Genomic DNA, 25,686 nt, shown 5'->3' on the forward strand with positions numbered 1-25,686 from the left:
CCTCTTGTGTGAGTATGAAGATGTTTTTGCGGCGTTTCTCGCCATGTATTCTCTAATGTGAAGCGTTTCTACTGCACCTTTCCGTTCATATACTACCCTAGTGCATTTCTGTTTTAGCTCATACCATCTCCTGATACACATCATCAAAAGCAGTACCACATCGTGTATTAGAACCGGGACTTTGCAGCATTACCAAATTACTTGATACAGAAGAATACCAACCAATGAAACTTTAGCCCAGCTGACGTCCTTGCATGATCTCTCCAATATGCTCATTTCGGCTCAATAGCATTGTGAGACTCAAAGTAGCACTACCGTGATCAAGTGCTTTCTGCCAACTCATGTGATGGTCCAAGGCTCATGAATATCCCACCCATAGCTCCCAGATACACCAAAGCATAACATACCGAAAAAGCCTTACCACAAAACCCAAGCCATCTGATCTGCTGTCGAAAACTTAGTGGCTAGTCTTCTGACGCTTCAACTTGGAACCTTCCTCAATGTCAAGTTCTTCGTACAAGAACTTACGAGACAACTCCCAGACAGACATCATCTCTGTAGTCATTTCGCTCAGCTAGCGGTTCTCAACCTTAAGCTTCGCTTGTATAGTCTGAGAGTCTGCCTCAATCTCAGCTTTCCTACTAGCTACATGTTGATCCTCGATGCTCATTCTTTCCTCAAGTGCTCTTCTTTTACGATCGGCTTCCTCTTGCTGGCGCTTTGTTTCAGCCTCAAACTGCTCCTGTTCGCGACGAAGCTCCTCGAGAGCAGTGATGTGACCGGCTATCTGAGCTGACATCTCATCAATCTTTTTCGTAAGGCCTTTCCGACGATCATATGAGGCTGATAGCGACTCGAGGATAGTGTTGATACCTTTGCTAGGCTCTGGAGTCTATGAAACGTCAGTGTATGAGTTGATAAACCTTTTTGTCCGACATGTCAGCGTACTGTGGTTTGAGAGGCAGATAATTCCTCGAGTTCCTCCTCGAGTTCTTCTGGATAATTTTCAGGAAGGAAGAGAGAGTCTGAATTTGGGCCATCAAGTGCTGCGAGCTTACTGGTAGCTGCGCCTTTATTGGTTTCGATTTTGATTATATTCTGTTCAGTGGTAGTGGGCGGCGAGATCTTATGCTTCTTGCTCGAATCGACGACTGAAGGTCTATCAACATCCACATGGGAGCTGCGGTCATTTCGGCTGTACATATGCACTGTAGGTATGACCTTTACAATGTCAATAACAAGCAGACGTTACAGAATCGATCTTGTAATTACCGGAGAAGTAGTTGATGAAGTGCCTAACATGACTGGCAATGATGACTGTGCACTAGACGCATCTATTGTACTCATACTCTTATCAAATTGCTTGGAAGGTGTCTCTCCCAAACTCTTGCGGTTTTTCTTGGAGTTCTTGAACATTTCGCATCCGAGCACCAATTTTGAACGGAAAACCGAACCAACTACTGGTATTGGGGTCGATAGAGTAATACCTTTGCGAATGAAAAGAGCTTTCAGAACAGCCTTAACTGCACCAAACTCGACTTTGCCGCTCTCGACGAAGGGTCTCCAAAACTTGTTGGCTTCGAACACACCATCTGTGCAATTGATGTCCTTGGTGTTCATGACGGTGTATTTAGTGTTTGCTGAACACTTACCGAACACCATGGACGGCTCAGTATTTTTGAACGAGGGAGAGCGAAGATAGACATAGACTTGGGCTGCATTGGTGTCATCTTCCCGATATGTGCCAAATGCAACCTTGGCAGTGCTGGAGCGACGACTTGATGAGTTCATCGAAGATCCTCCATGAAATTCGTCAAAGAGTTCGTCAACTTCAGCTTCAGAAGGCAGATATTGCAACACGTCCGCTTGTGAATCAAGCGATTGTATGAGTTCTTCATACGTGGTGGCACGCGTTTCAATAGATGGCGAGTTGTTGGGTGACGTGTATGAGGTGAGTGGGGTTTCTGGACTTGTTAGCGCACCTCTCATAGCTAGCTTCACGTTAACAGGATACGTACCGCGAGAAGGGGTAGAAGTGAAGTTTTCGAACATACTTTCCTGTATCGTTCGATAAGAAGAATCCAAAAGAGATAGAACTAGAGGGTTGCAAATCAATGCCGGTATATCAGCGTAAACAAAGTACTAGCGAGGAGCAAACACAAGCTAAGGACCAGTCTACGCTGTAGGCAACAAGTGGGGGTGTTTTCTCAAGAAACTATCTAAATATGAGGTAAGAGAGCTAGGTGAAGGAGTAAGATTTTAGGCTACGGAAACAGGGGGGGGGGGGGTCAACGTAAGTCTAACGTTAAGCAAACACTTGCGGACACTAAGCAGTACTGCGTGCTAGCTACGACGAGGAAGGGTTTGATTAGTGAACCTTGGGTGAAATGATTGACTAACAAAAACAATGTGCATCATTTCCTATCGGGGAATGTAGGACAAGATGCTGTTACTTCTGTTAAAAGCAACCACATGTTTGCCATTCATGCATATTCACTGTCTATCAAGCTATGAGAAACAAGCAGCAAACTATGTAGTTGATGAATGAGGTTTGCTACTTTATTTATATTTCCATCTCACTCATGAAAGAGGCTCTTATCAATGTGCGTCCTGTATGTTGAGGAAATGAGTGCACTGCGATAGAGAAAGGCTATAATGATGCCTGATTATTAAACAATATAAATTTTCATTATTGAAAGCACCCCACACTAAGAGACAATTCAGTTCATGTGGGTAGAATGTCAGGTTGTTCCTGATTGGTCGTTAAAGCAAGCCGAACTGAAGGTTACCTAGTCTGCAGAGGTGCCTTTGGTGATTCCTGCTCGAAATATTGATTAATCCAATTACCAGGATTATAAGACTCTTATCATATCTATTCAAGTATGAGATTCTAATCCTATTTACTATGCATCATCGTGAAAATGATTGCATTGGCTCAAAGCAAGTTGCATGGGTAATCACGTGGCATAGTGCAGTAGCGATCTATTGCTGCACTTTTTTCAACTAAAATCGCAATGACGAATAACGATATCTAGATATCTGTATTGATACTATAGGTAAAACGCGCTTAGTTCGTCATTGATTAAACGTTTGAATGTATGCATTCTTGGATCCTCAGCACTTTAGCGCCATGCTAGCGTCGATGACGTACTTCAATATGCGACCTCTCTTTAACAGCAGAGCTGCAAAATAATACGGATTTTGAAGAGGCACAACTCACACGATGCCTCCAAAAAAGCTGAACAGGGATGGGGATCAGAAGGCTGAGGAGGATAAGAAAACCAACAAACCTACTGTTTCCGATGAAGAAGTCCGCCAGGAATCAGGGAAAGCCGCCAACGCTGCCCTTGCAGCTCAGAAGAAGGCCAAAGAATTGAAGGATGCGGCTGCAGCAGCCGGCGATCCTGAAGAGCGAGAGAAATTAACGGCAGAAGCTACAAATGCCGAGATTGAGGCCGAGTCATTTGGAAAGACAGCAAAGTACCTACGCTCAGGCGCATTTCAGGGCATGGCTATGGGTACAGGTCTTGGTGTTGCACCAGGAGCAACTTTAGGGGCAATCAGTGGGACCTTAGTTGGAGGTATTTCATCGACGCTGCTGGGTGGACTGGGGGCTGGTATAGGTGGCGTTACAGGGGCGATTCATGGACCTTTCGTGAATATGGGTAAAGTAGCAGGGAAAGGTATGAAAAAACTTACGAGCTTTCTACCAGAGTGGGCAGCAAGCGAGGAGCAAAAGAGGACATTGGAAAAGATGGTCGGCCAGGCCAAAGACGAAGAGACGCCTGGTACCGAGGAGCTCGAGAAGTTTAAAAGCGAGGGCGGTGGAGGCCAGCTGGATGAAGGGTGGCTGCAGAATGCAAAGGGCATGCTTCCAAAACAAGAGGATGTCTCGGATGCAGCCAAAGCGGGTGCACAGGCAACCGGTAGTGAATCGGTGCTGGAGTCTAAGGACGGCACATCAGACCAGCAGCCGCACCAAGGCTTGGCCCATGCGGACGGTCCTGGAGTTCGTAAAAAGCCACGCAAACTGAATTCTAGGCCGACCGGTGGCAGCGATCGAGTGCCAGATGCGGACGGCAATGACAATACGAAGAACAAGCCAACTCAAGGCAAGCAGGGGTCAGACACACATAACGAAGGAGAGATGGACGAGCGCACGAAGAGGCTAAATCAGCGCGAGGCTGACCTGGACCGTAGAGAAGCTGAGTTGAAACAGAGGGAAAAGACGTTGGAGAAGCGTGAGAAGGAACTTGAGTCTAGATCAACTGGCCACGGCCCGCAGCGCTCAACCACACCGGAACCGAAAGGACATCCCCGCAAACTCGGAACCAAATCTTGAGATCATCATGCTTTGCTTCGTAAGTGTCTCAAGGAGTTGTCTCGACTACGCGCGAACACGTCCCGTTGTGAGATTGAAATGGCCACTCCACAAGACCTAAGCAGAAGCCTTGGTGGAAGCCTTGGGCAAATACAATAATCAAACTCATTCAAGATGCCCCAGTAATTTCGCCTACACTCGACCGTGCCTTGGCCTCTACTCAGCGTCAGATCCACGCCATTCCCCAAGTACACGCACCCGCTCGCCACGCAACGACACGGCACCCTCCGCCCAATACACTATCAAAACCCCGTGATCCCAAGCAGTACAGGAGGTGGGGATTTCTCATTGCGCGTTCCATCTCTATTGGGGCGTGGAGCACCGCTTAGTCTGAGCCACTGCGCTTCCCATCCACCACTTACACTAATGCAGGGTAAAACACCGCCCACGTCCGGCACATGTCCGCTCTACCGAATATTTTCAGTAACGGCAGCGGCTTTGGGGCGCAAACCAACAAGTCAGGGACACAGAATCAATAGGACATGGCGCATCGCCAGAGTGACATCTGTCCGAAGCCTACTGCGCGAATGCGTCGCTGTCTAATCTTAGTCAGGAAGCTGCGCAGTAGCACGGCTGCTAGTGTGCAGATGGTAGCTCGGCCCGCGAGTCAGCAGGGTTTGCTCGCTTCGATTGGGTTGGGCCGACGCTGCGAAGCGATGGAATCCAGTCCGTTCAGTACTCTCGTGTGAGGCGTTCTTGCATTGTAGGAATATAAAGCATCTGACGATCAAATCTTCCATCGAATAAGAAACCACCGTTTCTGTTCAATTCACCATTGATTGGGCTTGTGGTTTAGTGGTATAATACTCCCTTAGCATGGGAGTGGTCCGGGGTAAATGCTTCCCAATCATCTCATACGATCTTCGCTTATTAACATCTACATTAGGTTCGATTCCCCGCGAGTCCATCTTTCCTTTTTTTTGCCAACGTACTTTTTTGCCAGTGCACCACTGTCTTGGTGGTTTTCGTTGTGGTTAGGGTAGTCGGGGCTGGGCGGAGATTTTTTCGGAGGATGAGGGCGGCACGTGCGTATGACACTCTTATTGGCGGGAATGCCGGGTAAGTCTCCTGCGCTTGCTAGTTTGTATACGCGCTCGCGTCGAGAGGTAGGCACTTTTCGGTCACATGACCATGTATTCGAAGATTTACAGAAGGACTTGAAACACTATTAATATTAAATGCATCTTATACTAAACTCGACTGGGTCCCCTCTCACGCACGACACATGCGCCCATCAGTCTGAACAGACCACGCCTCACTGCCCACGCCCACGGTGGCATAAAACAAGTTCTGGGGATCCCACTTCTTCTTGATGCCCAGCAACTTCTGGTAATTGGCTCCCCAGAACGTGTCCTGGAAGTTGGGCTGACGGAAATCCGCCTCGTTTACATACGAGCCACTGCCCGGGGTCGCCTTCTCAACCAGTGGCATGATTTCGTTGGTTATCTTGTTCTGGACCTCAAAGGCTTCAGACCATGGCGCGGTGAAGTTCCATGGAAGGGTAAGTGTAGCATGGACGATGGCTTTGCGCCACGCGGGGTGAACAGAGGTGGTCTTGTCGGAACCAAAAGGTGCGACGTTGGTGCCCACACCGATCCATGTTACGCCCTTCTCGATGACGGCTTGCCATGTGGGAGCGATGCTGGCGACGACAGCGCGGGGGATGAGACGCGCGCCGTATTGAGCGATGCCGACTTGGATGTTGCCAAGGGGAAGGGGTCCAAAGTACTTATCGTAGTGCTCATAGTAGGTGTTGAAGGCCGAGTAGGAGACAGTGTGGGTGACATTGAGAGAGGTAAGTTTTGCGACGAAGGGGGCCATAATGGTCTTGACCTGATCTTCGGTCTTGTTGTAAGCGCTGAGTGGCGAAATGGAGAAGAAGCCCGTGGTGAAATAATGGACTACCATGGCGCCAGCGTCGACCATGCTGGGGAGCTCCTCGTGGAAGGCTTGGATGCCGCTGTAGAAGGTGTCTTTGCTCATGTCTTTGGCGAAGAACGAGAGCGAGGCACCACCGAAGACGGCTTCCTTGTAGGCCTTCACGGTCATAGAGACGACGATGCCGTAGGTGCTGCCACCGCCGCCCTTGAGTGCCCAGTACAGGTCTGGGTTCTCACGTGGGCTGGCGTTGACAAGCTTAGCGCCAGCGGTCACGACTTGGAATTCGAGAGCATTATCGGCGGCAAGGCCAAAGCTGGTGCTCACTGCTGAGTGCCCTCCACCTTGGGTGTAGCCACCTGCGACACCGACAGTGGCACATTCACCTCCAACAGTGACTAGTCCAAGGTCCCGGGCAGCAGCCATCAATTCGAATCCCTGGACACCAGCACCAATCTTAAAAGCTGGGCCAGTGTATTCGACACTCTGGTAGGTGGGGACATGAACGATGCTCTTGAGGTAATGAGTCCACACTGCCAAAGCCCCTGCGCCGGTAGAGCGGCCGAGGTAGTCATGGCCAGTGTTACGGATAACTAGACGAATGTTCCTCTGCGTGGCATAGTCTACTGCGCGCTGGATGTCCAGAGGACCCGAGGCATTCACAGCATACCGAACATAGTTACCCAACTCACACGGGCGGTCACGGGGCTGAAACGGATCGCAGCTCTGGTTTGCGAAGAACGGCGCCATGACTGAAGAGGAAGACTCATAACTGGACTGGAGTAAGTGCGAGTATTCTTGAAACATGGTGTGAGATTGCATACTGGATCATCTCCGTCTGCCATTGGCTCTTCAGACTCTCGCACTTTGCGCTGTCGAAAGCTGATCCGTGACATGGTGCTCCAAGGGGCACAGTTGCAACGAGTCGTCCGCCCACGGTTCTGTTGAAAGCAGTCCAGTCGGGCTGCGATGGCCAGTTACTGTCACCAGGGAACGTCTTGCAACTGGCGACAACACTGTAGGCAGATGCAAGGCCATCGATCGCGAGGGCGAAGCTTAGGAACCGCATCTTGAAAGGCTAGTATTGAACAGAGGGTGCCGTGGGGGTGCCGATCAACACGAGTGCTGCACAGCAGCCAGCTCAATATAAGAAAAAGACCTACAAGCCCTGGAGGCCTTAGTCTCTGGCGAGACCCAGGACTAAGCATGGCCGTAGCACGGCATTGAGTTAGTACAGTGTCGGGCGGTGTGGGCCCTTTTACCCGCAGCCATCACCACGTGTGCCGGCCGTTGTTAAAGAAGCCAGCACCCTTCTCTGAACCCAACCCCGGGATTCTTCCAAGTAAAGAGCCTCATTCCATGAGGATTCGGAATCCTATGAGCAAAGCTCCCCGGCATATCCAACATCCGCACCAAACCCGTGGTTCTCCTGGCGTGACAGCAATCCCGCAGGGTTAATGCAACCACCCATGCCAAATAATTGCGCCGAAAAGACATTCAGGGACTTGTGCATACCTTAACCGCATCAAGCTATTGGCTTAGCCGCCACCCCCGGCCCGTGTACTAACGGACGGGTCGGCGCCTTTTTATTTTCTCTAGGCGAATATGTAGGACACATCGAGGAGAACGTGCTCGTTGTTCGTTCCAGGCCGCATCAGCCCTAGGAGCGACTTCCCATTTTGTAAGTGCGCCGCTTGGTTAACTCAGGTCTTATAAGTAGTGTGTGGCTTTAGCGGCACAAAAGGAAGGCGAGGTTATCCGGGTTTCGCACCACCGCCCGTCGTAGTTACCTTTGCGTGCACGGTACATGTTACTATCCTGAACAGGCCTTTGTTTGATAAGCGTCTCTTAGGCTCGCGAGGAGGAATCCTCTGCAAATGGGCATAGTAGCGATGACATGTCGATATCGAGGGGCCCAGATGCGGTTAAGGTTTTTGTGCTATGACGAACAGGGCTCGGTGAGACTCTCGTCGTAATATCCAGTCAAAGTGGTCTGCTTCTGCATGTGTAGTCTGTAGTAGCAGTTGGGCTCCCCGGCTTCCCATGTCAAAGCTTGCCGCTGGCGGACATTTCACGATCCGTAGGAGCATGAAGCCCTTGTCGTGCAGTGCTATAGGCCGTGGGGGTATTGTTCGAAACAACTAGTCAAAGCGTATTGCCGGCTCTTATGTTGAGGCGGATTCCCACCGAGAGGTGTGCAGAGTATCGACGTACAGAACGTGTATTTTTTCACGATGGGCTGGGCCTATAATACTCCTGAGAGCGCGGTTAATAGTGGTTCGCACATTACCATTGTGGCTATTGTATTCACAGTGGCATCGCTGTTGGTCTTGTCACTTCGGTTCTACGTCCGAGGGTGGATGATCAAGACGATCGGAGCGGGTACGTATGACAGACTTGAGCTTGCTGGTCATGGCTAACGGTAAAGATCGACAGATGACTATGTTTTGGCCTTTAGCTGGGTACGCAATATCCATCGGGTGTCTACCATGGGACTGGGTCTGATAGGTAACAGGTAGCGTGTTGCGGTTTCGCTGTTGTCACCATCCTGCGTAAGTCAACCTTACAGATTGCACAGTGCCATGACTGACAGCGTTGACCAGAGACAAAATGGGGACTTGGACTGAAAAATGTCAGCGACATGCCGAATGAAAATATCTTCAATTTCGGACTGGTAAGTAAACGCCTCACTGTACTTTGTGGGTTCTTCGCTAACCAACACAGCTGCAATACATCGGCGCGCCATTGTAAGTATACAAATGCTACCTACCATCAGGCCAATAACTAACGACACCATCAGCTACATAACAAGCATAATGTCCTTCAAAATCAGTCTAATGTTAACCTACCTCCGCTTCATGCCCAAGGGCGCCGCACGCACTGCAACAATCGTAGTCATAGTGCTCTGCATTCTCTTCCACCTTGCCTTCCTCATCATCCAACTCAACCTATGCCACCCAGTACGTCCCTCTCCTCCATCCTCCTCTAAACTCCCTACTTACCTCCCCCTTCTAGATCGCCATGCAATGGGACCGCACCATAACCGGCACCTGTCTCCCCGCCGTCCCCATCTACACTACCACTTCCTCCCTAACCATAACCTTTGACGTCACAGTGTAAGTCCTCTCCTTTCCTCCCCATCCTTCAATTGAAAAAAAAAAACTCCGCCCACTAACACCCTAACAGCATGTTCCTCCCCTTCCCCGTCCTCCTCGCCTCCCGCATCCAAAACCGCAAAAAAATCGTCCTCCTCGGCCTCCTCGCCCTCGGCACCTTCATCACCATCATCCAAGTAATCCGCATCCAAACCATCCGCTCTCTGTCAAACTACCTCGACTCCTCGGGCGTCATAATGTGGTCGAGCATCGAAAACAACCTCGGCGTCATCGTGGCATCGATCCCGACGCTCGCGCCGCTGTTTACGTTTTTCGTGGATAAGACGGTGAAGAGCTCGGAGAGGAGCTCGCGCGGGAAGGCGCTGTATGCGTTGAGGTCGACCAAAGGGTCTGCGAGGCAGGGGTCTGTGCCGTTGGGGAGTGGGGTGCACGGGGGGGAGGAGGGGGAGGGGGATAGGGGGAGTGAAGAGGCGATTTGGGGGAGGGAGGGAGGGATTGCGATGAAGACGGAGGTTAGAGTTGAGTCGAGGCCGGTTGGGACGGGGAGGTAGAGAGAGGCGTGGGGACTGGTTGGAGATGGAGTTGGTTATGAAAATGGGGGGGGGGCGACAACTATCGTAGACCTTCTACCTTTATTGTATATTGTCGTATATAAAATTTACAGCATATAGATAATACCTAAGTCTCTATCGCTTGACCTTTTTCTCTCTATTTGCTATATAGCGTATCAGATCAATTATCTTGAGAAAGAATAGCAAGCCACATGTCAGGGAGGGCTCCTAGCGGAGCCGAGCACGCAGCTACACGCGCCTACCACGCTGCCAAAAGGCAGGCATAAGACAACAAAGCTCCTTTGTTGTCTGCGTAGCTGATGCTTAAGCTTACGTTCATAGTATATGGACTCGCACCGTAATATCACTCCTCTCTTAACGCCGAGCGTCCACGCTAGTTAAGAATAAGCCTTAAGTACTGCGGGCCCCTACGCTAGCGTGTGAGCTGAGGTTCTAATAGGACAGGTAGATAGATAGGTAGGTGAGAGCTCTAGCCTCTAGTAGCTCTAGCAGCTCTCTAGAATCGAACCTTAGACCTATAGGGTAGCTTTGTTATAATATTAGGGAGGGCTTCCAGTAGAGCTAAGCTTAGCGTAGTATCTAGATTCTACGAGTTAACTAAGCCTAGCGAGAACCTTTAGAAGCGACTTCTATATAGTGTATTAGGGCCTGTTCGGTTGCGCGGTTGCGTTTTGCGTTTTGCGTTTTTATTGCCAGATTTAGGTTACGCTTTACCGAGCACAGTATCGTCTTCAAAAATTTAGCCCAAATCTGGTAACAAAAACGCAAAACGCAAAACGCAACCGCGCAACCGAACAGGCCCTTAGCTATCTACAGCTTTATCACAGTTAGCTAAAAAAAAAACCACCAGATTAGCGCCAAGAATATATCGAACTGATTGTCATAGCGCTAGCAAGAACTTCTAACCGAGCTCCTCTGGCCTGGCGAGAACTTTTGGGAGCGACTTCCGTACAGGTACCAGGATAGACCGAGGCCTCGCTGCCTAAGCTGTTAGAGCGCAGCCCCCTACAATAATACGCTATAGCAAACAGATAGAGAAAAAAAAGTCAAGCGCTCTAGCTATTCCGCGGCCGTGTGCCCAAACATCGTACCTAAACGCCATATCCAAGATCAATCTAACAACAGCGCACAACAGCGCACTCCGTCGTGCAAGCGTTACGCCCAGCCATCACTAAGGGCCAGAGGCTCGGCCAAGCACTAGTTGTCCGCGTCCACGCGCTCGCCCTGAGCATCATCATCAGCGTCAGCCTCGCCATACCGACCAAATCCCTGTGGGTCGCCGGCATTGGGATCTGGCCCGCGCTGGCCAACTGCATACATCTGAGGCTGCTGCCCCATGGCGCCGTATGGGCCATACGCGTTGGGATCAAACATGCCCTGCTGCGCATACACGCTCGGGTCGCCCTGCACAGGTCCTGGGTACATGGATGATTGTCGGTAGTCCTCTTGCTGGGCAAGGTGTTGGTTCATGCCGTAGTCGGGAGGAGCCATTGGGTGCTGGGCGTGCACAGGCTGAGGCATGCCGCCGGGGGGAACCACTGCAGCCGACGATTGCACGGCCGCGTTTTGGCCCGCGCTCCTCTTGTGTGGATGCGCCTCTTCACGAGGGACGATATCGATAAGAAAGTCAAACATGTCCGACTTGGACAGTGCCGAGGCAATGTCGGAGCGCTGCAGAGTACGACGTTTGTTCTCCTCGGCGTGGATCCACGCACGCATCGTGAGTTCGGTGATGAAGATGTCGCATCCCTTGGCAAATAGGATGGGCGCTTCGGCAGAGATCATCTTGACCTCGGGATCTGCCTTCATGACCTTCTTGATGCGGGCGAGTGGGAGCTGGTGCAGCTTGTAGTCATGTTCGTCCGTCTCGAGCTTCGTTACTTGTTGCTGCCAGTACGTGTTGAGGATGTCGCGGTAGTTTCCCGTGAGGCCTTGGTTCACCTACAAGTGTTAGCTACGGAGACGCCGGGCGCCGTAGGCGTTTGGGCGTTGGGTGCGTACATTCTGCCAGGAACCGGTGAAGAGCTGCGGGTCTGGAGCTTGGTTTTGCGCGGCAATCTGGACCAAATATCAGCGACGGGAAACTCGGGAGAGCTATAGAGGTGCAAGAAGACATACAGCTGCGGATGCGCCTGGAGGATTGTGTTAGCACAAGCGGTCAACGGGGAATGCGCCGGCTGGAGCTGCATCGACGTACCATAGTGACCGCCATTAGCAGGGTCGTAGAGCGGGTTGCCCTGCTGGCCGTCGTACTTGCGGGGCGCAGCAGTGGCCGGGCGCATCTTCTGCTGGCCGTGGCCCTGGAGGTTGACTTGATCCATGGCGTGGGCTGGGTTGCGCAAAGGTGCAGAGAGGTGGCGCGGGGAAGACGCGAATGCCTGTTTTCTGGGGCGAGTGTTGTCTAAAGCGCCTGGACTCTGCTCACCGCCCGAGAAGGGATTAGGCAACGCGCCCAGACACTTCGGTATCACTCTTCTCTAATAAGTAAATAATCACGAAGCAAGTATAGTAGATAGTTTCGATGAGATGAGACGATATGGCGAATATATAGGCACAGGAGCGCTTTGTGCAATGTGTTCTTGTTACAACCATAGTAGTTCATTGTCTTATCGCAACCATAGTCCGCTATTCTGCTGCCTTCATCGCAACCATAGTTCGCTATTCTGCTGCATTCATCGCAACCATAGTTCGCTATGCTACTACCTTCGTCGTAACTAGAGTGCTGTTACACGGGCTCTCGCGGAACCAAAATAGCTGGAAAATGGGCCGCCCCATCAACCGCGATGCAATAATACCAAAAATCACCACAAAATCGGGGCTTTTTGCGCATAGTTGCCGATGCTAAATAATATTCAATACTTTAAAGCTCTACCTTGGTACACTATAGCAATATTTTGGAGTCGTTTTAGATAGTTATCTACCGTGCGGTTGATTGTAGCGTGGTTATGTTTTACCCACACGCGATAGAAGATGGGTAATGTGTTTTGGGATGGGAAAATGAAAATTTGCGAGCAGTAGGATGAGGTTTGTACGGTTGTATTGGGCTTTGATATCCCCTCTTCTTTATTTACTGTAGCAAGTACATGATGATATTTTTTTTCCTCGAGTAGGACTTTTGCATTGCTGGTTGGCTGTTGAAATCGTAGCTTTGGGGTTTAATTCGTGCACTCAAGGAACTGTTTACCCGATAGCCCAGCAAAACCAACACCACGAGCAGAAATCTCTCCATTGCAAAAAAAAAAAAAAAAGATTTCGATAACGCAGATACAGACCATTGCACTTTAACCTGCCAATTAGCCATTAGTGCCTTTCTTTGTTCTTTCTGCCCAACGTCGATATCGCATATCCATTATTGCAATGTTTCGAGTGCATACTCTCATGACATGATAACACGTTGAACGTTGTATGATAGGCGGATATGTTACAGGGACAGGGCTCGTTTGCTGTCAAGCACGGACACATATAGGGTTGTTATAGCGATTCAGTTGCAGATCCTGGGCGATAGCAGGCACACGGATATGTTTACCATGGCCAATCGGGGGAGAGTGGGGTATGTGGGTATGTTATTCATGAGTACTGCTGGTTTTGTATTATAGTTGAAGTAGGGAAGAGGGAAGATTGGGGAATTGCGAGGGGCCGAAGAGGGAATATCACGATTGGTATAGGGTTGGGAGGTGTCGCTTTGTGACGCTACGGGACTTTTTTCCATGTAGTGGAAACTGGCTTCTTAGAACCTTGAGCGAGGCACTGCGAGCCAAACCCGATAAAAGCTTAATTTGAGAATTTAAGATATCGCGCCTGACTTTGACTGTGGGTAGTGTTCGGTATGAGACCTTTGCCGCAGAACGAGTCTGCTTATAGAATGAGTACCTGAGGAATACATTTCGCTCAGTGGACATAATCACTACGCAACAGCTTCATGTCTCTCAAGACGACAAGGAAAAGCTATCGTTCAAAGAAATGAGAAAAAAAAATTGTCCGAGTTGGTCGCGAACAAATGTCGTACAAAGATAGGGGTGATATGTAAAAATGACAACTCTTTGTAGGGACTGGAAAGTTATGCGAAACCCTCACACAGAAACAGTGTTTGAACATTGAAAGAAGCAACAAAAATTCATAACGGCATTATTGGTGGAACAACTACTTTTGGGTCGGCACTTCTTCCAACCGCGGAACTGTATCCTCTGGCAATCTGTTGTAATCTCAGTTTTCATCGCATTCTCATGTGAAGAACCGCGACCTACCATGTCAAAATTTGTGCTAGATCTAAACACACCACCGCAAGTTTCCGGGCCGGTATTCCAATACAACCGCCTCAACCAAGTATGCAGGCAGGGATAGTCGCGGCGAATCATTCTCAGATTGCACTTGAAGTAGGGGTAATACGCCACGTCGAATCGTATCAGTGTCGTAAAAAGATAGATATCCGACTCGGTAATGTTCTGTCCGAAAAGATAGGGATGGTGCTTGGGTTGTGAAAGATAGATTTCAAGACGATCCAAGGTCTCGAAGAGCTGTCTTAGGTGCTCATTGTACGATTGCACAGATGTAGCAAACCCAATCTTGTAAACGCCATTGTTTACCGTGTCGTAGATCCAGGAGTTGAGAGCGTCGATTTCAGGAACGAGGTGTGATGGTCTGAAGGCTGAAATGCCTTTGTTTGCCTCACGTTGCTCGGGCGGCAGGAGAGAATCAAAGCCGTCGATTAGCATGCGAGTGATATCCGTGATTTCGTTGTTGACGGCAGTGCCTGGGCATGATCAGACTGGAGCCATTGGTTGTAGTGTCAAAGCCGGGTTACCATGCTGCTTGTCCCACAACAGGGGGACAGTTACTCTCCCGTCATAATGAGGATCTGCCTTTTGATAGATTTCTTTTAAGGTCTTGACGCCGTATATAGGGTCTTCGCTTGGTCCGGTTTGCCCTGAAAAGGACCAGCCGTGGACTGAATGCCGAGCATCTACTTCGACCAGCTCAACAATGTCTTGGAGCTTCTTCAGCACATGGATGATGATGGATCGGTGGGCCCAGGGGCAGACGTAGTTGACGTACAAGACATAACGGCCCCTTTCCACAGGGAAGCGATCTGAGGGAATAATGTTGCGGAAACTGGAAGTCATCTGGCTGCGAGTGTGAGAGAAGTCTGCTCCAGTCACGAAATGGTAGGCCTTGATGTTTTGATCAGAGATTAGGAGAAAATTTGAACATGCCCTGGGGGAACAAGTAAAATACAAGGCGACGCTCTGCTGAGGTATTGGCACATTTTTCTCGCATCGAATTAATGATTACAAAACATAAAATGGTTTTGGTCTGCAAGGGGATTAATGATTAGTATGAGCTACTGCGCGTGAGGGGCTACGTTTTCAAGTGGGGAAAGGTGCCAGGTAGATGCCCGGGTACGGTAGACGTGATTGTAGAGCTTCGTATTGACTGAGACGTTGTTGTAGCCTTTCTGATGGCGTTCACAAAACGTCACGGGTAGTCTGTGGTGGACGATTGTCTCTAGAATCCGCTGTCCGTAATGGTGCCGAGCCACGTGGGTGGAGGGGGAATGTCAGGGGTGGCCTGAACCGAGACGAGCTGGAACCGTGGGTTTTGTCGGGCTTCGTTTTCATACTGACGGACCGTCTTCCTGCATTGCATGTGCACGCACACACACGCTTACATACTCGCGTGACTTTGTCCTGCCACGACTTTGTTTGTTGAGTGGTTGGCTCTCCTCGCTCTTTCAGGACACATGCTACCGGCGCTGCAGCAGACTTGATGAGCTGTGCAATGTCGCGGAACCCGTGGTACACAGCGCATCTTGTTCGCGCGAGCCGATGCGCATTTTCCGAAAGAAATCTAGGCAGCAAAAGCATGCCAACTAATCACCAGGGCATCAGGCTGAAGGGCGCATGAGTTTCTTCCTTGTGCGCCTCCTAAATAGATGCCGATAGCAATTTCCGTCAGTCATCGCACATGCAGAGGTTGACGTCGGATCACGACGCGACTGGGGTGGGCGAGCCAGGCATGCAGTTGGACAGCATGATGACAGTGACGCCAGTCGATAGCACACAGTCCCTTTTGCTGCACTGAAAAAGGATTGTTGAATGTCTGAGCTCATACATGACAAGGTGAGATATCAGGGGCGGGATTTGTGCGTGGATTTGGCAGAGATTCCAGCCTCGCTTGCAGACAATAGTGGGAGCCGGCGGAGAGTGGCCTGCTTGCCTAGCTCGAGGAGATTGTAGGCGGCGCGAAAGACGTTTGGTTCAGGCCCAGATCCAGACCCAGGCTTGACTGATTCAACGCTGTGGTGCCAAGTGTTGTTGTTGTTGTTGTATCGAAAGTCATCTCAACCAATGATGACGATGACCATGGTCGCTGATGAGATGTGCGACGGCTTGGGCTGCAGCTTGCTTGAGCTGATGCTGTGGTAATAAATAGCAGAGAGGCAATGCCACGGCTGCGCTGTGGCGGTGCTGAGGCAGCGTCGTCCCGTGTCTGATGGGCCGACTGGCGTGCGCCACATGCGCCTCGCCCGCCTGCCCATCCACCTACCCTACCCACTCACCGCTGATCTCGTCGACACTCTGCTAGAGCATGGTCGAGATGGGCAAAAGCAAAAGCAGCGTTCACCAGACCATGTGCATGTGCCCAAAATGCGGCGGCGGCCCTCTCTGCTGTCTCTGCAGGAACATGTGGCCCATCTCCGGCCGTCGTCGTCATGGCAGCGTCATCGCACCCACGGCCAGCAACGGCCTTTTCTTTTTGTCCATCGAGAGTGTGAGCGGCTCGCTCTCTCGCATGCTATTAATAGGGCTTGATGGCGGCGGGCCCAAGGCAAGCAACGCAACCAAAAGGTGCGTTGCCCGGTTAGACAGCAACCCTGCATCTGTAGCCGTAGTCGGCAGACGTCGCGTAGTGGGGACGCGCCTGGCAACAGTGGTGGATCCCCCAAGCTGAGGCTGAGACTTTGCATGTGTCTCACAACCAGAGCCTCGCAATTCCAATCTCCTGTCACTGCCCCTCGCTCTGCACGCCGACTCCTGACCACAGTCTTTACATCCATCCTCATCGTTTCTTGCCTGCCCGATTTCCTACCGCTTCGGTGCACCGTTTGGTCCAGAACGGCCACCCACGACAAGGCCGCTCGCAACTACTCGGCTCCCACCGCCGGCCGTTCCGATCGCCGTACCCACGTATTTCGCCGCTACAGGGCTGACTTGCTTAGTCCTGTTGTGTTTACAGTCTGCAGTGTTTACAGCCTGGCCTCCTCTCCCTCCTCGAGCAAAGGGCGACGGCGATAGTTCCAGCGACAGACGTTTGTAGTAGCTTCCACCACCCACACCCTACACATACCACAAGATGCGGATACCACAGTCGTATATCCAGAAATGCAAGGTCGTAGCACACTGTTTCCAGGCTGTATTCGTCTTTGTCGCAGCATGCTTGACCATAGCCGTCATGACCAAAGATGGAGACATCGGAGGAGCTACTAGATACTTTTTCGTAATGGTCAGTTGGACTCGACACACCACCTCTGAGACCCGACCTAACAATACCCCAAAACAGTGCTTCCTTTCCATACCAGCCATTATTTACCTCACAATGGTTCCCATGTGGTCCCGCGCCCAAAAGTTTGCCTCGGCCTATGCCTTCCTCGCCGTCGACGTCCTGTATACAATTCTCTGGTTTGCCGCCTTTGTTTCAGTCGCAATGTGGAACTCCGAGGGCATCAAGGAAGGCGCCGCAAAGGCCAAGATCCCAGATGACAAGCGCAACTGCACAACGTTCATCTACGGTGACGAGGCAAAGTGCAAGGTCAGCAAGGCAGCTGTCGGCGTAGGTGTCATGGTCTTGTAAGTAGCAGTAGCAGCAGCACCAGCTCCCACACATTCCCCACCCGGACTGACACCCCCCACCAGCCTCTTCTTCGCCCTTACCACTGGCATCTCCGCCTACTACCTGCACAAGTTCCTCCGCGAAGGTGAAATGCCCTACCAATCCTCATCCTCAAACCCGCACTACGCCTCAGGCGACTCCGCCTACAACAACCCCAAAGACGCCGCCTGGTCCACCGAAATCGAAACCGCCCACGGCCGCAACTCCTCCGACTCGCTCGACCAGCGCACCGAACACGGCGGCAACCAGCAAGAAGACGAATACGCCCTGCTCCACTCCACCGAAACAGACGAAGGACGCCATCCCGGTCGCCCACTTAGCTGGGGCGCCGGACGAACTGCGCCCCCATATGCGGATTATAGCACCCACAGCAGAGGTCCCAGTGTTGTTGCTGGCGCCGATGCACTTAGCCCGAGTGGGTATGAAGAGTACAGGAGCCAGACTGCGCCGGGTCTCGCGCCATTCACGGGCCTCAGTGGAATAGATAGACAGCCTAGTCATACGGGGAGCGGGTATAGTTTCAGCGGCGGTCCGGAACGGGTGTAACAATTGCATCTTGTTTTACTTGCATCCTGGAACAAGTTTAAAAAAGGGACATTTAACAGATATCTTTTTCTCTCAGCGGATCTTTGGTTTATGAGGCATTGTTTAGCGATTTGGATTCTTTTTTAGGAAGGGGGAGCATCTGTGTTTCTGGCGACGAGGGAGATCTAGGAGATACGGGATTAAGGCTTTCGTTGCATGGAGGTTTCGCTCCTTTTGATGGGTTATGTGTATGCGATTTAGCGATGTCTCTCTGCCCTCTCTCTTTTGTTTTCCTCCTCCCCGGCATTTTGCGCTTCAAGAAATAGATCTGTATCTTCTGTACGCGCAAGGGACTTTTTGTCTGAAGTTGTGAATTACCGTGTGAATTGTATTGTATAACGCAAGTCGAAATGAACAAAACAACAACAATCACCGGTGTATAAGCATCATACAACAAATACATGCACCGTAGAAAAAAAAGAAGGAACCCATCTACTCACTCCAAACGCCCAGCAATGCCTCTCTCTCCACAACCCTATAACTACACACACACACACACACACACACACACACAAACACATCTAAGCCTTCGCCCTAATCTTCCTCTCAATCTCCGCCTTCAAACTCACAAGATCCTGTTCCGTAGCCTCAAATTCCAACCCCTGCTTCACCCACGTCTCCGCCTCCTCGAGGCGGCCCATCTCCAGCAGACACTTGCCCCGCCTCCACCACGCCTTCGCATTGCCCACCTTCTTCATCTCCACCGACGCCTCGGCGTCTATCGCGCCCTCGGCCCACTTCTGCTGCGCCATGTTGGCTTGCGCGCGGTTACTCAGGAGTCCCGAGACTTCTTCGCGGACCAGGCCAGAGGGCTCCCAGGCGGGACGCGCAAGCGCCATGTCGATGGCTAGCGTGTACATTTTGGCGGCGGCATCGTGGTTGCCCTTGCGGAACTCGGCGTTGCCGTTTTCGCGCAGCTTGCCGATTTGCGCGGACCGCTTGGGGTTGACGGGGACTGGGGGCGGAGGCGTGCCCGTCGGCGTCTCGACGTGCACAAGGTTGCGGTGCAGATTGTTGAGCGCTTCGAGCTCTTTTTCCACCACGTTGCTGGTGTTTTGGGGGGCGATGATGGAGTGCGTTGCGGGGTCGAGTTCGAGGGGGAGGAGGGTGAAGGTTTCAAGGGATTCCATGGTGCGAGTCTTGGTGCCTTCTTTTTTTTGCAATTGTAACTCCTGGTAAAGGAAACGAGTACGGTTAGGAGGGGTGTGGCCTTTCAAGTTGCGCAAGTGGTGGGCGTGTGGAGTCCGAGACGATGAGGACAGTTTGGCCCGGGGAACAATTCCTCTATCGATAAGAAGACGCGCTAACACGTGTCTGGAGTATTTGGATTTGCTTACGTCTATCGCATTGTCTAGCGCTGATCCATGTTCGTATTGTATTCTCCACTACTGCTACACATGGAATGCAAATGGAATATTTATTGGTAAGCAATGTATGCCAGGGCATCATCTACTTCATCCACTTGTATAGTGTAGCACCTAGTACAGTACAATTGTAAAACCGCACCGAACCCGCCAACCCAGCTCGTCGTAATGTCTAATCTTCTTCATGAAATTGCTGCTCATCGTCCGCAAAGACTTTGGGAAGGTACAACTTCGTATTCTCATACACCAGAAATGTGACAATCGTAGTCGGAATGACGCGAAGTGTATTAGGGATGACGCCCTTGTAAAACGCCAGGAACCCCTCGTTCCGATACGTTTTCCTCAAGACATCCAGTAAGCCACTATATTTCTGTGCGGCGTTATACTGTTGCAGCCTCGCCCGAATAGGCTGGTATGGATACGTAATGGCGCCGGCAAGCAGCTTACTTCCACCACTCATGTACACGTATTCCCAGTTGCTGAGTTTGTCTTGCCCGCCAATGTGTGTGGCTCTTCTCTTCTTCATGTTTTCGTAGATGCTGAATTGAACCGCACCGTGTAGAACACCGAGTGAAGAGGGCAAGAAGCCTGCCCAGAGGCCCTTCAGTCCACGCGTCTCGTATACATGGCGAAGTCCAACAGCCATGGACTTATATGCAGAAGGATGGTTGGCACCTCGTTCAAGCATGCGGGTCTTGACTACCCAGATGGGGTTGGTACAAGCGCCGGTGAGTAGACCTAGAACAAGTGGTCAGCCTACGTTCACAGCTTATGTGAGAGCCAAACGTACCAGCAATGATGCTTGCGGAGAAGAACTCGGCGCTCCCAAGGTGCTCACCCTTTTGTCGTCGGCTCTGGAACAGCTCTTTCAAGTTTCCGTAGAAAAGAAAATACAGCCCCCATCCAAGACTGTTGCCTAGCAGGTTTGGCCATAATCCCCTGTATAAAGCTCTTACGCCACCTTCATCCTGGATTACATTCCGCAGTATGCGGAACGAGTCTCCGGGCCGCGATCTGCTGGTGGTATTGAGCTGGAGGCGATTTTTGAGGAGATCGAGTGGATGCGCCGCGAGACAGGACACAACTCCAGCGCTGAAGCCTGCTACACTTTCGATCACCGATGCGGAGAGGACGCTTTGCGGCGCACTTGATCGTTTGCTGTGAACATCTTGCTCTACTGGTGGGAATGCGCGGGGCATTGCTGGTTTGAGTGTTGGATTTGCGATTCCTCCCAGAACATCCTCGGGTACAGGAGGCGACGCTGAAGGTGCTGGATAAGTAGGATGCAAGATGAAGGGTTCCTATGCTATATCATTGCGTCGACGTAGATCTTTCACTGTCATGTCCGCATTGGCGAGCATGGAGGGGAAAAGACGGCGGTGGACTCGGTGAAAGCTTGGGCCCGGCGTCGGAACCAGGGACGTCATCGGCGCATGGCTACCCGTCCCGCAGCCCATGCAACTTGCAGCTTGTGGCATGCGATATGCAATCAGGGCTTCCCTGTGAGCTGAACTAGCATGGCAAGACATTATTCTGTGATTCAACGCCTATCGGCACGATGCTCAAGGCTGGGCCACGGGGGCCACGGAGAAAACATCATACTTATCTCTAGACTATCACAAGACATGTCAAATCCGTAGTAGAATATTTTTCTTTCACGTTATAACATTACATATACACTTATCATAACTCTCCCAGAGCTCCAATCTTAGATGCCTACCCCAAACTTCTGGTCAGAGCAACATGTTGCTGGTGGAGCCTCCGTCTTCTTCTCTTCTCCAAACGCCATTCGACTCAGCTTATCTACAAGCGTATTGCCCTGCCTCACCCCACTTGGTACGCTGCAGTAGCTAGGTGGGATATCGAGGCATGGGTTACGGGTAAAGAAGTTGCGAGGTCGCAATAGCAGTGTCATGGGCTCAGCCGGCATGACGGGAAAATCCTCTGGAGAGGGGAAATGCGTGATACCAAACGTGTGCCATAGGACAACGTCAGTGTTGTCGAGGTTCTCGTTTGGGTTCGCTTTAATCCAGGCTGGAATTCCTTGCGAGGGCTCGCCAGAAGTTTGAGGGACATGGCGTCCTGCTGGGTGAATCTGGCTATCGTCATCTAGGCAATATCTGTCAGTATCCGGCGCATGTTTTGAGTAAGTTACCAAGAAACTTACACTTGGTTACATGCACGGCATGTCTTGCGAAGCCTGCTCTCTTCCATACCAAACTACCAGGCTTCGGTAGCAATTCCGGAACCTCTCTACTGACCAGCTTATAGGAGACTGGCTTCTTGCTGTATGGGTTCAATTTGTTGGTGTTGGCCATTTCCCATGTCCTGCTCGTTGCGCCGTTATAATCTGTCGCTGCTTCCTCCGGGGTACTGAGTTTCGTCTTCTTTGCGTAAAAGGCGTTGCCATATTTGTTCTCCGCGCTCCCAACCTCTCCATCGCCTCGTGCTGCATCGACCATAAAGACGGTATTTTCTGGTCCGTCAATATTTGGATCAATACGCATGCAGAAAAGATGCTGATGGTTGTGTGCATTGACACCCGGATACACTTCTGTGCCCCAGCCTTTGAGGTCCTCGCCAGGAAGCATAGCATACGTATTCAAGATACCCGTGAGCTTGATCTCAAGCTGAATAGTTCCGTCCAGATGGAAAATCCAGTATACACAGTACTCGTAATTTGCAGCAGTGAAGATGTGCGAGATGATCAGCTTGCGCGCTCGGGTTACGGTCACGCTGTCGTCGCGGAAATCAGTGTGCTTGAATAGAATACCTGCATCCTCCTCGTGAATGCAGATGGCATTCTTGATGGTCGTTGGTTGGCCGGCGCGATTGACAAAGGCAGCATCCATGTAGTGAATCGCTCCCTTGCAGTCACATCCAAGACTCAGCGAGTTCGTCATGTAACCACCTCCGTATTCGCCGAGATCGAAGGCGTGTTTGCGCTGGTGCGGGTGTTCAGGATTTCCATATGGAACGACCATCTCGGCGAGTGAGAGGCGCCAGAATGTATCACGAACGGTGCCCTTGTCGTTGAATGTGATGTTTGACAGGACTATGCCTTCGCGGTAGTTGAAGCCAATGTGCAACTTCCAATTGGCCCAGCTAATGTACCGTCCGTCCATTTTGAAAGAAACTCCTTCGGGTTGTGTAATGTTGATAGGCTTCAGGTCAGTTTTGAACCCACCCTCAGCCTCGATAGCGGAGGCATGGTAATTGTTTGGTGGCGCGCGGTTAAGCGGCCGCCTGACGGGTGGTACATCAATGTGAATGATTTCCTGGGTGTCGGCATTGTAGATAGGGCAAAAATCAAGGGGATAGGTGTATTGACTGTCGTCCGGGTGGGGACGGTAGTACATGAGTGCTTGCTGGAGACGGACTTTTGTGCCAAAACGCTCATCGTAGCCAATGGTCCATGCTAATTTGAGTGAGTACGATCTTTCTAGTTTAGTCGAGGAGAACCTACGATCACAATATACTTTGTGCATGTCTTCTGGCGGAATGCCAATGATGCCGCATTGCTCGATGACCTTGGGATCTTTTCGGACGACTGTCTCCACAATCTGCAGATCTTCCATGGTAATCTGAACATACAGTTAACATACTGTGCATCTGTAAATCAACTCACAGTCTCACCAGTGGTTGCACGTCATCAGTCAATGCCCAGCTAACAATCTTCCCCTCGGTCAAATCCACCTGCCCGTCGAACACTTTGCTACCGCGGCCAATGCAAACAACGTCAGCAACTCGATGTGGTCGCGGCGTATGGTCAGGCTCCTTGAGCCACTTCATCATCTCTGCTTTGCGGGGCTCCCACAATGTGATGGCGTTGAAGAAGACATCGTTGTGCTCCTTGCGGATGATGGCAACCGCCTGTTCAATCTCCGATTCGCTGAGGGGGTCGAAAGGATGGGGAGGGGCCCCAATGCCAGTGATATGAGAGGCAGCCTGCTTCAACCTGTCGAGCGACATGACTTGGTGGATTGACGATGCTGTGAGAGTTGTGAACAGTCGGTGTTGCCAACAGCTTCATGAGCTTTGAGGTCGTCTTATAGCAGTTGGCTGGACGGATTGGGTGGGGCAATAAGCAATGCATCGCTCCAAGACACGCCGATCGAAGCCACCAGCTGCTCGCCAATCGTATCGTCTCGCAATCCAGCTGCAAGCATCTCAACAGTCAAAGCCAGTGTTCACGATCTCGTTATCGACGTGATAAGCAGGCGCAGCGGGACTGTCGCACCCGTCATGGTTAGATTGCCCCACTTCTCCACGCACAACCATGTCAAGGTACGTAGTCTGGCTCGCTGCACAGTGTGTATTCCAGCGTCCGTTTTCGGCCACTTGCTCGGTCGTCTTTATCGGATTGCCTGATGAGTCTCGCAAGGTTATCTTCGACCACAAATACGACTCGACATACGAGAGTTGCTCAGCCGAATGGCATCCTTAGAACAGAAAGGATTTCCGCACCGAGTTGCGAGGATTGTGTAGCCCAACCATCAAGCCTTCGGAACCCATTCCGCGCACTCTCAGAGCGCAACAGAGCTACTGTACACGGCTCTATGATTCAAGTCAACTTTTTCGGATGAAGCGATATATTCCTTGGCCTACTGTTTGAGAACACGCACTTATACTATAAACTAAGCATACACAAAGTGATTATTAAACCGGCCTAGACGCCCCGATAGTACTCCGTTCCTAACAAAACTTCATTTCTAAATCTTCGTCGATTGCTTAACTTTTTATACATTCTCTCTGCACACTCTGGCTTGAAAGCCGTTTCGAAATGGGGCTGGATCAACATAATGGCGTTAGCTGTCCTCGAAACCAACGCCCCTTGCATGCTGAATAGCACAAAGGATATCAACATGATCCAAACAAAAAGGGTACTCCTTACTCAAAGGGATATACCGGTAACCAAGGTCAAGAGTGGATGCACGGCAAGCTGCACAAGTCCCTTTCGATGACAGCGAACAAGGGAACAGCGAAAGTTGGAATTTGACACTAACGATAGCAACAGTTTTCTCTGGCAGAACGTCACGCGTTTGCGACATCCACAATGCGTCCAATGAACATTGTGCTAGCGAATGTTGAGTAACATTGAAGCTCAGCCTCTACTAGCATCTTGACAAGCAGGTTAGCCGATTGGGTACTAACGCTTCACCAGCGACTTACTCTGACATCAGGCCCCGGTCTACCATGAGGAACATAATCGCTGCTACTCAAGGCTTTCGCATGCGAGGACAAATACTAATGCATTGCCCGATTATTGCCATTAACTTTGTGCAACAAACAGAGGAAAAGATGCAATGGCATAGGTGTTGTTTTGAACCCGTGGACCCGTGGACCCGTGAACCCTACCCCTACTCGACTACTAAGCACTTGTATGAAGACATACTGAAGGGCCAAAATACTACTCTGCATTAAGTTAATATGCCACCCAAAGATTGATACTAACGAAGTTAGCTCGAGTGCTAAGCTTCGCCTTGGCACCACGAGATCGTTGTGCGCACACGAGACCAAAATGAAGCCTTTTCAGACGACAAGAGTCACAACACTAAGCAACGTCATCAAAGCTAAGAATATAAATAACGGCTCTCATATGACCAGAAGAATGTGCGAAAAATGTGCGGGGCTGTGAAGGGCATCCCTTAAGAGTCCTTTAGGCAATACTGGTGTCACGCCTACGTGTGGCCTTGGAGATCGAGCACTGTTTACTGGGCCCACAAGTTCAGATTGATGGACTGCTGCAGGATCGTAGTGCTGGTAGCTCTGTTGATTGTAATGATGGCTGTTTCGAGTGTAATCGGCGCATCGCAGGATCAAACGACAAAAGCAAGTCAAAACCAAAAAGCATCCCTTTCTGTCACGAAAACAACCCCTTTCGCAATATTCCAGATTCTTCT

General features: G+C 50.8%; 9 protein-coding genes and 1 non-coding gene across 10 annotated transcripts; 4 read left to right on the top strand and 6 right to left on the bottom strand.

Moving 5' to 3' along the window:
* Window positions 1–574: 574 nt before the first annotated feature.
* PSV08DRAFT_370138 (uncharacterized protein) lies at window positions 575–2,052 on the bottom strand (the record flags this gene model as incomplete). Its single annotated transcript, XM_014226751.1, has 3 exons — window positions 575–892; window positions 949–1,221; window positions 1,273–2,052. The coding sequence occupies 3 exons, from the start codon at window positions 2,050–2,052 to the stop codon at window positions 575–577; spliced, it is 1,371 nt and encodes a 456-aa protein (XP_014082226.1).
* Window positions 2,053–3,734: 1,682 nt separating this feature from the next.
* Window positions 3,735–4,565, top strand: PSV08DRAFT_287494 (uncharacterized protein). The gene has a single exon (XM_014226750.2). The coding sequence runs from the start codon at window positions 3,755–3,757 to the stop codon at window positions 4,340–4,342; it is 588 nt and encodes a 195-aa protein (XP_014082225.2). The 5' UTR covers window positions 3,735–3,754; the 3' UTR covers window positions 4,343–4,565.
* A 597-nt stretch (window positions 4,566–5,162) lies between these two features.
* Window positions 5,163–5,288, top strand: PSV08DRAFT_t20. The gene has a single exon. It is a non-coding gene; the product is annotated as a tRNA-Ala (tRNA).
* Window positions 5,289–5,536: 248 nt separating this feature from the next.
* PSV08DRAFT_199964 (uncharacterized protein) lies at window positions 5,537–7,393 on the bottom strand. Its single transcript, XM_014226748.1, has 2 exons — window positions 7,084–7,393; window positions 5,537–7,031 (listed from the first exon to the last, which is right to left on the bottom strand). The coding sequence occupies exons 1-2, from the start codon at window positions 7,326–7,328 to the stop codon at window positions 5,594–5,596; spliced, it is 1,683 nt and encodes a 560-aa protein (XP_014082223.1). The 5' UTR covers window positions 7,329–7,393; the 3' UTR covers window positions 5,537–5,593.
* A 1,100-nt stretch (window positions 7,394–8,493) lies between these two features.
* On the top strand, window positions 8,494–10,852 carry PSV08DRAFT_350196 (uncharacterized protein; the record flags this gene model as incomplete). Its single annotated transcript, XM_014226747.1, has 9 exons — window positions 8,494–8,641; window positions 8,696–8,721; window positions 8,775–8,811; window positions 8,863–8,933; window positions 8,984–9,006; window positions 9,060–9,219; window positions 9,275–9,375; window positions 9,446–9,739; window positions 10,834–10,852. 9 exons carry the CDS (start codon window positions 8,494–8,496, stop codon window positions 10,850–10,852), a joined length of 879 nt encoding a protein of 292 aa, XP_014082222.1.
* On the bottom strand, window positions 10,813–12,308 carry PSV08DRAFT_199966 (histone-fold-containing protein). The gene is made up of 4 exons (XM_014226746.2): window positions 12,145–12,308; window positions 12,066–12,079; window positions 11,949–12,005; window positions 10,813–11,888 (listed from the first exon to the last, which is right to left on the bottom strand). The coding sequence occupies exons 1-4, from the start codon at window positions 12,266–12,268 to the stop codon at window positions 11,145–11,147; spliced, it is 939 nt and encodes a 312-aa protein (XP_014082221.1). The 5' UTR covers window positions 12,269–12,308; the 3' UTR covers window positions 10,813–11,144.
* Window positions 12,309–14,061: 1,753 nt separating this feature from the next.
* Window positions 14,062–15,067, bottom strand: PSV08DRAFT_408917 (glutathione S-transferase; the record flags this gene model as incomplete). The annotated part of the gene is made up of 3 exons (XM_014226745.1): window positions 14,062–14,139; window positions 14,192–14,697; window positions 14,749–15,067. 3 exons carry the CDS (start codon window positions 15,065–15,067, stop codon window positions 14,062–14,064), a joined length of 903 nt encoding a protein of 300 aa, XP_014082220.1.
* Window positions 15,068–17,231: 2,164 nt separating this feature from the next.
* On the top strand, window positions 17,232–18,761 carry PSV08DRAFT_287532 (uncharacterized protein). The gene is made up of 3 exons (XM_014226744.2): window positions 17,232–17,447; window positions 17,505–17,791; window positions 17,858–18,761. Exons 1-3 carry the CDS (start codon window positions 17,298–17,300, stop codon window positions 18,378–18,380), a joined length of 960 nt encoding a protein of 319 aa, XP_014082219.1. The 5' UTR covers window positions 17,232–17,297; the 3' UTR covers window positions 18,381–18,761.
* Window positions 18,762–18,904: 143 nt separating this feature from the next.
* Window positions 18,905–19,549, bottom strand: PSV08DRAFT_400901 (uncharacterized protein; the record flags this gene model as incomplete). The annotated part of the gene is made up of 1 exon (XM_014226743.1): window positions 18,905–19,549. One exon carries the CDS (start codon window positions 19,547–19,549, stop codon window positions 18,941–18,943), a length of 609 nt encoding a protein of 202 aa, XP_014082218.1. The 3' UTR covers window positions 18,905–18,940.
* A 406-nt stretch (window positions 19,550–19,955) lies between these two features.
* Window positions 19,956–23,755, bottom strand: PSV08DRAFT_388381 (copper amine oxidase; the record flags this gene model as incomplete). The annotated part of the gene is made up of 6 exons (XM_014226742.2): window positions 19,956–20,521; window positions 20,574–21,084; window positions 21,504–21,892; window positions 21,951–23,201; window positions 23,250–23,367; window positions 23,420–23,755. 6 exons carry the CDS (start codon window positions 23,753–23,755, stop codon window positions 19,956–19,958), a joined length of 3,171 nt encoding a protein of 1,056 aa, XP_014082217.1.
* Between the last annotated feature and the right edge of the window lie 1,931 nt (window positions 23,756–25,686).

This window comes from Bipolaris maydis (assembly GCF_028858645.1).
Source record: "Bipolaris maydis strain C4 unplaced genomic scaffold PSV08scaffold_5, whole genome shotgun sequence".
Taxonomy (NCBI): domain Eukaryota; kingdom Fungi; phylum Ascomycota; class Dothideomycetes; order Pleosporales; family Pleosporaceae; genus Bipolaris; species Bipolaris maydis.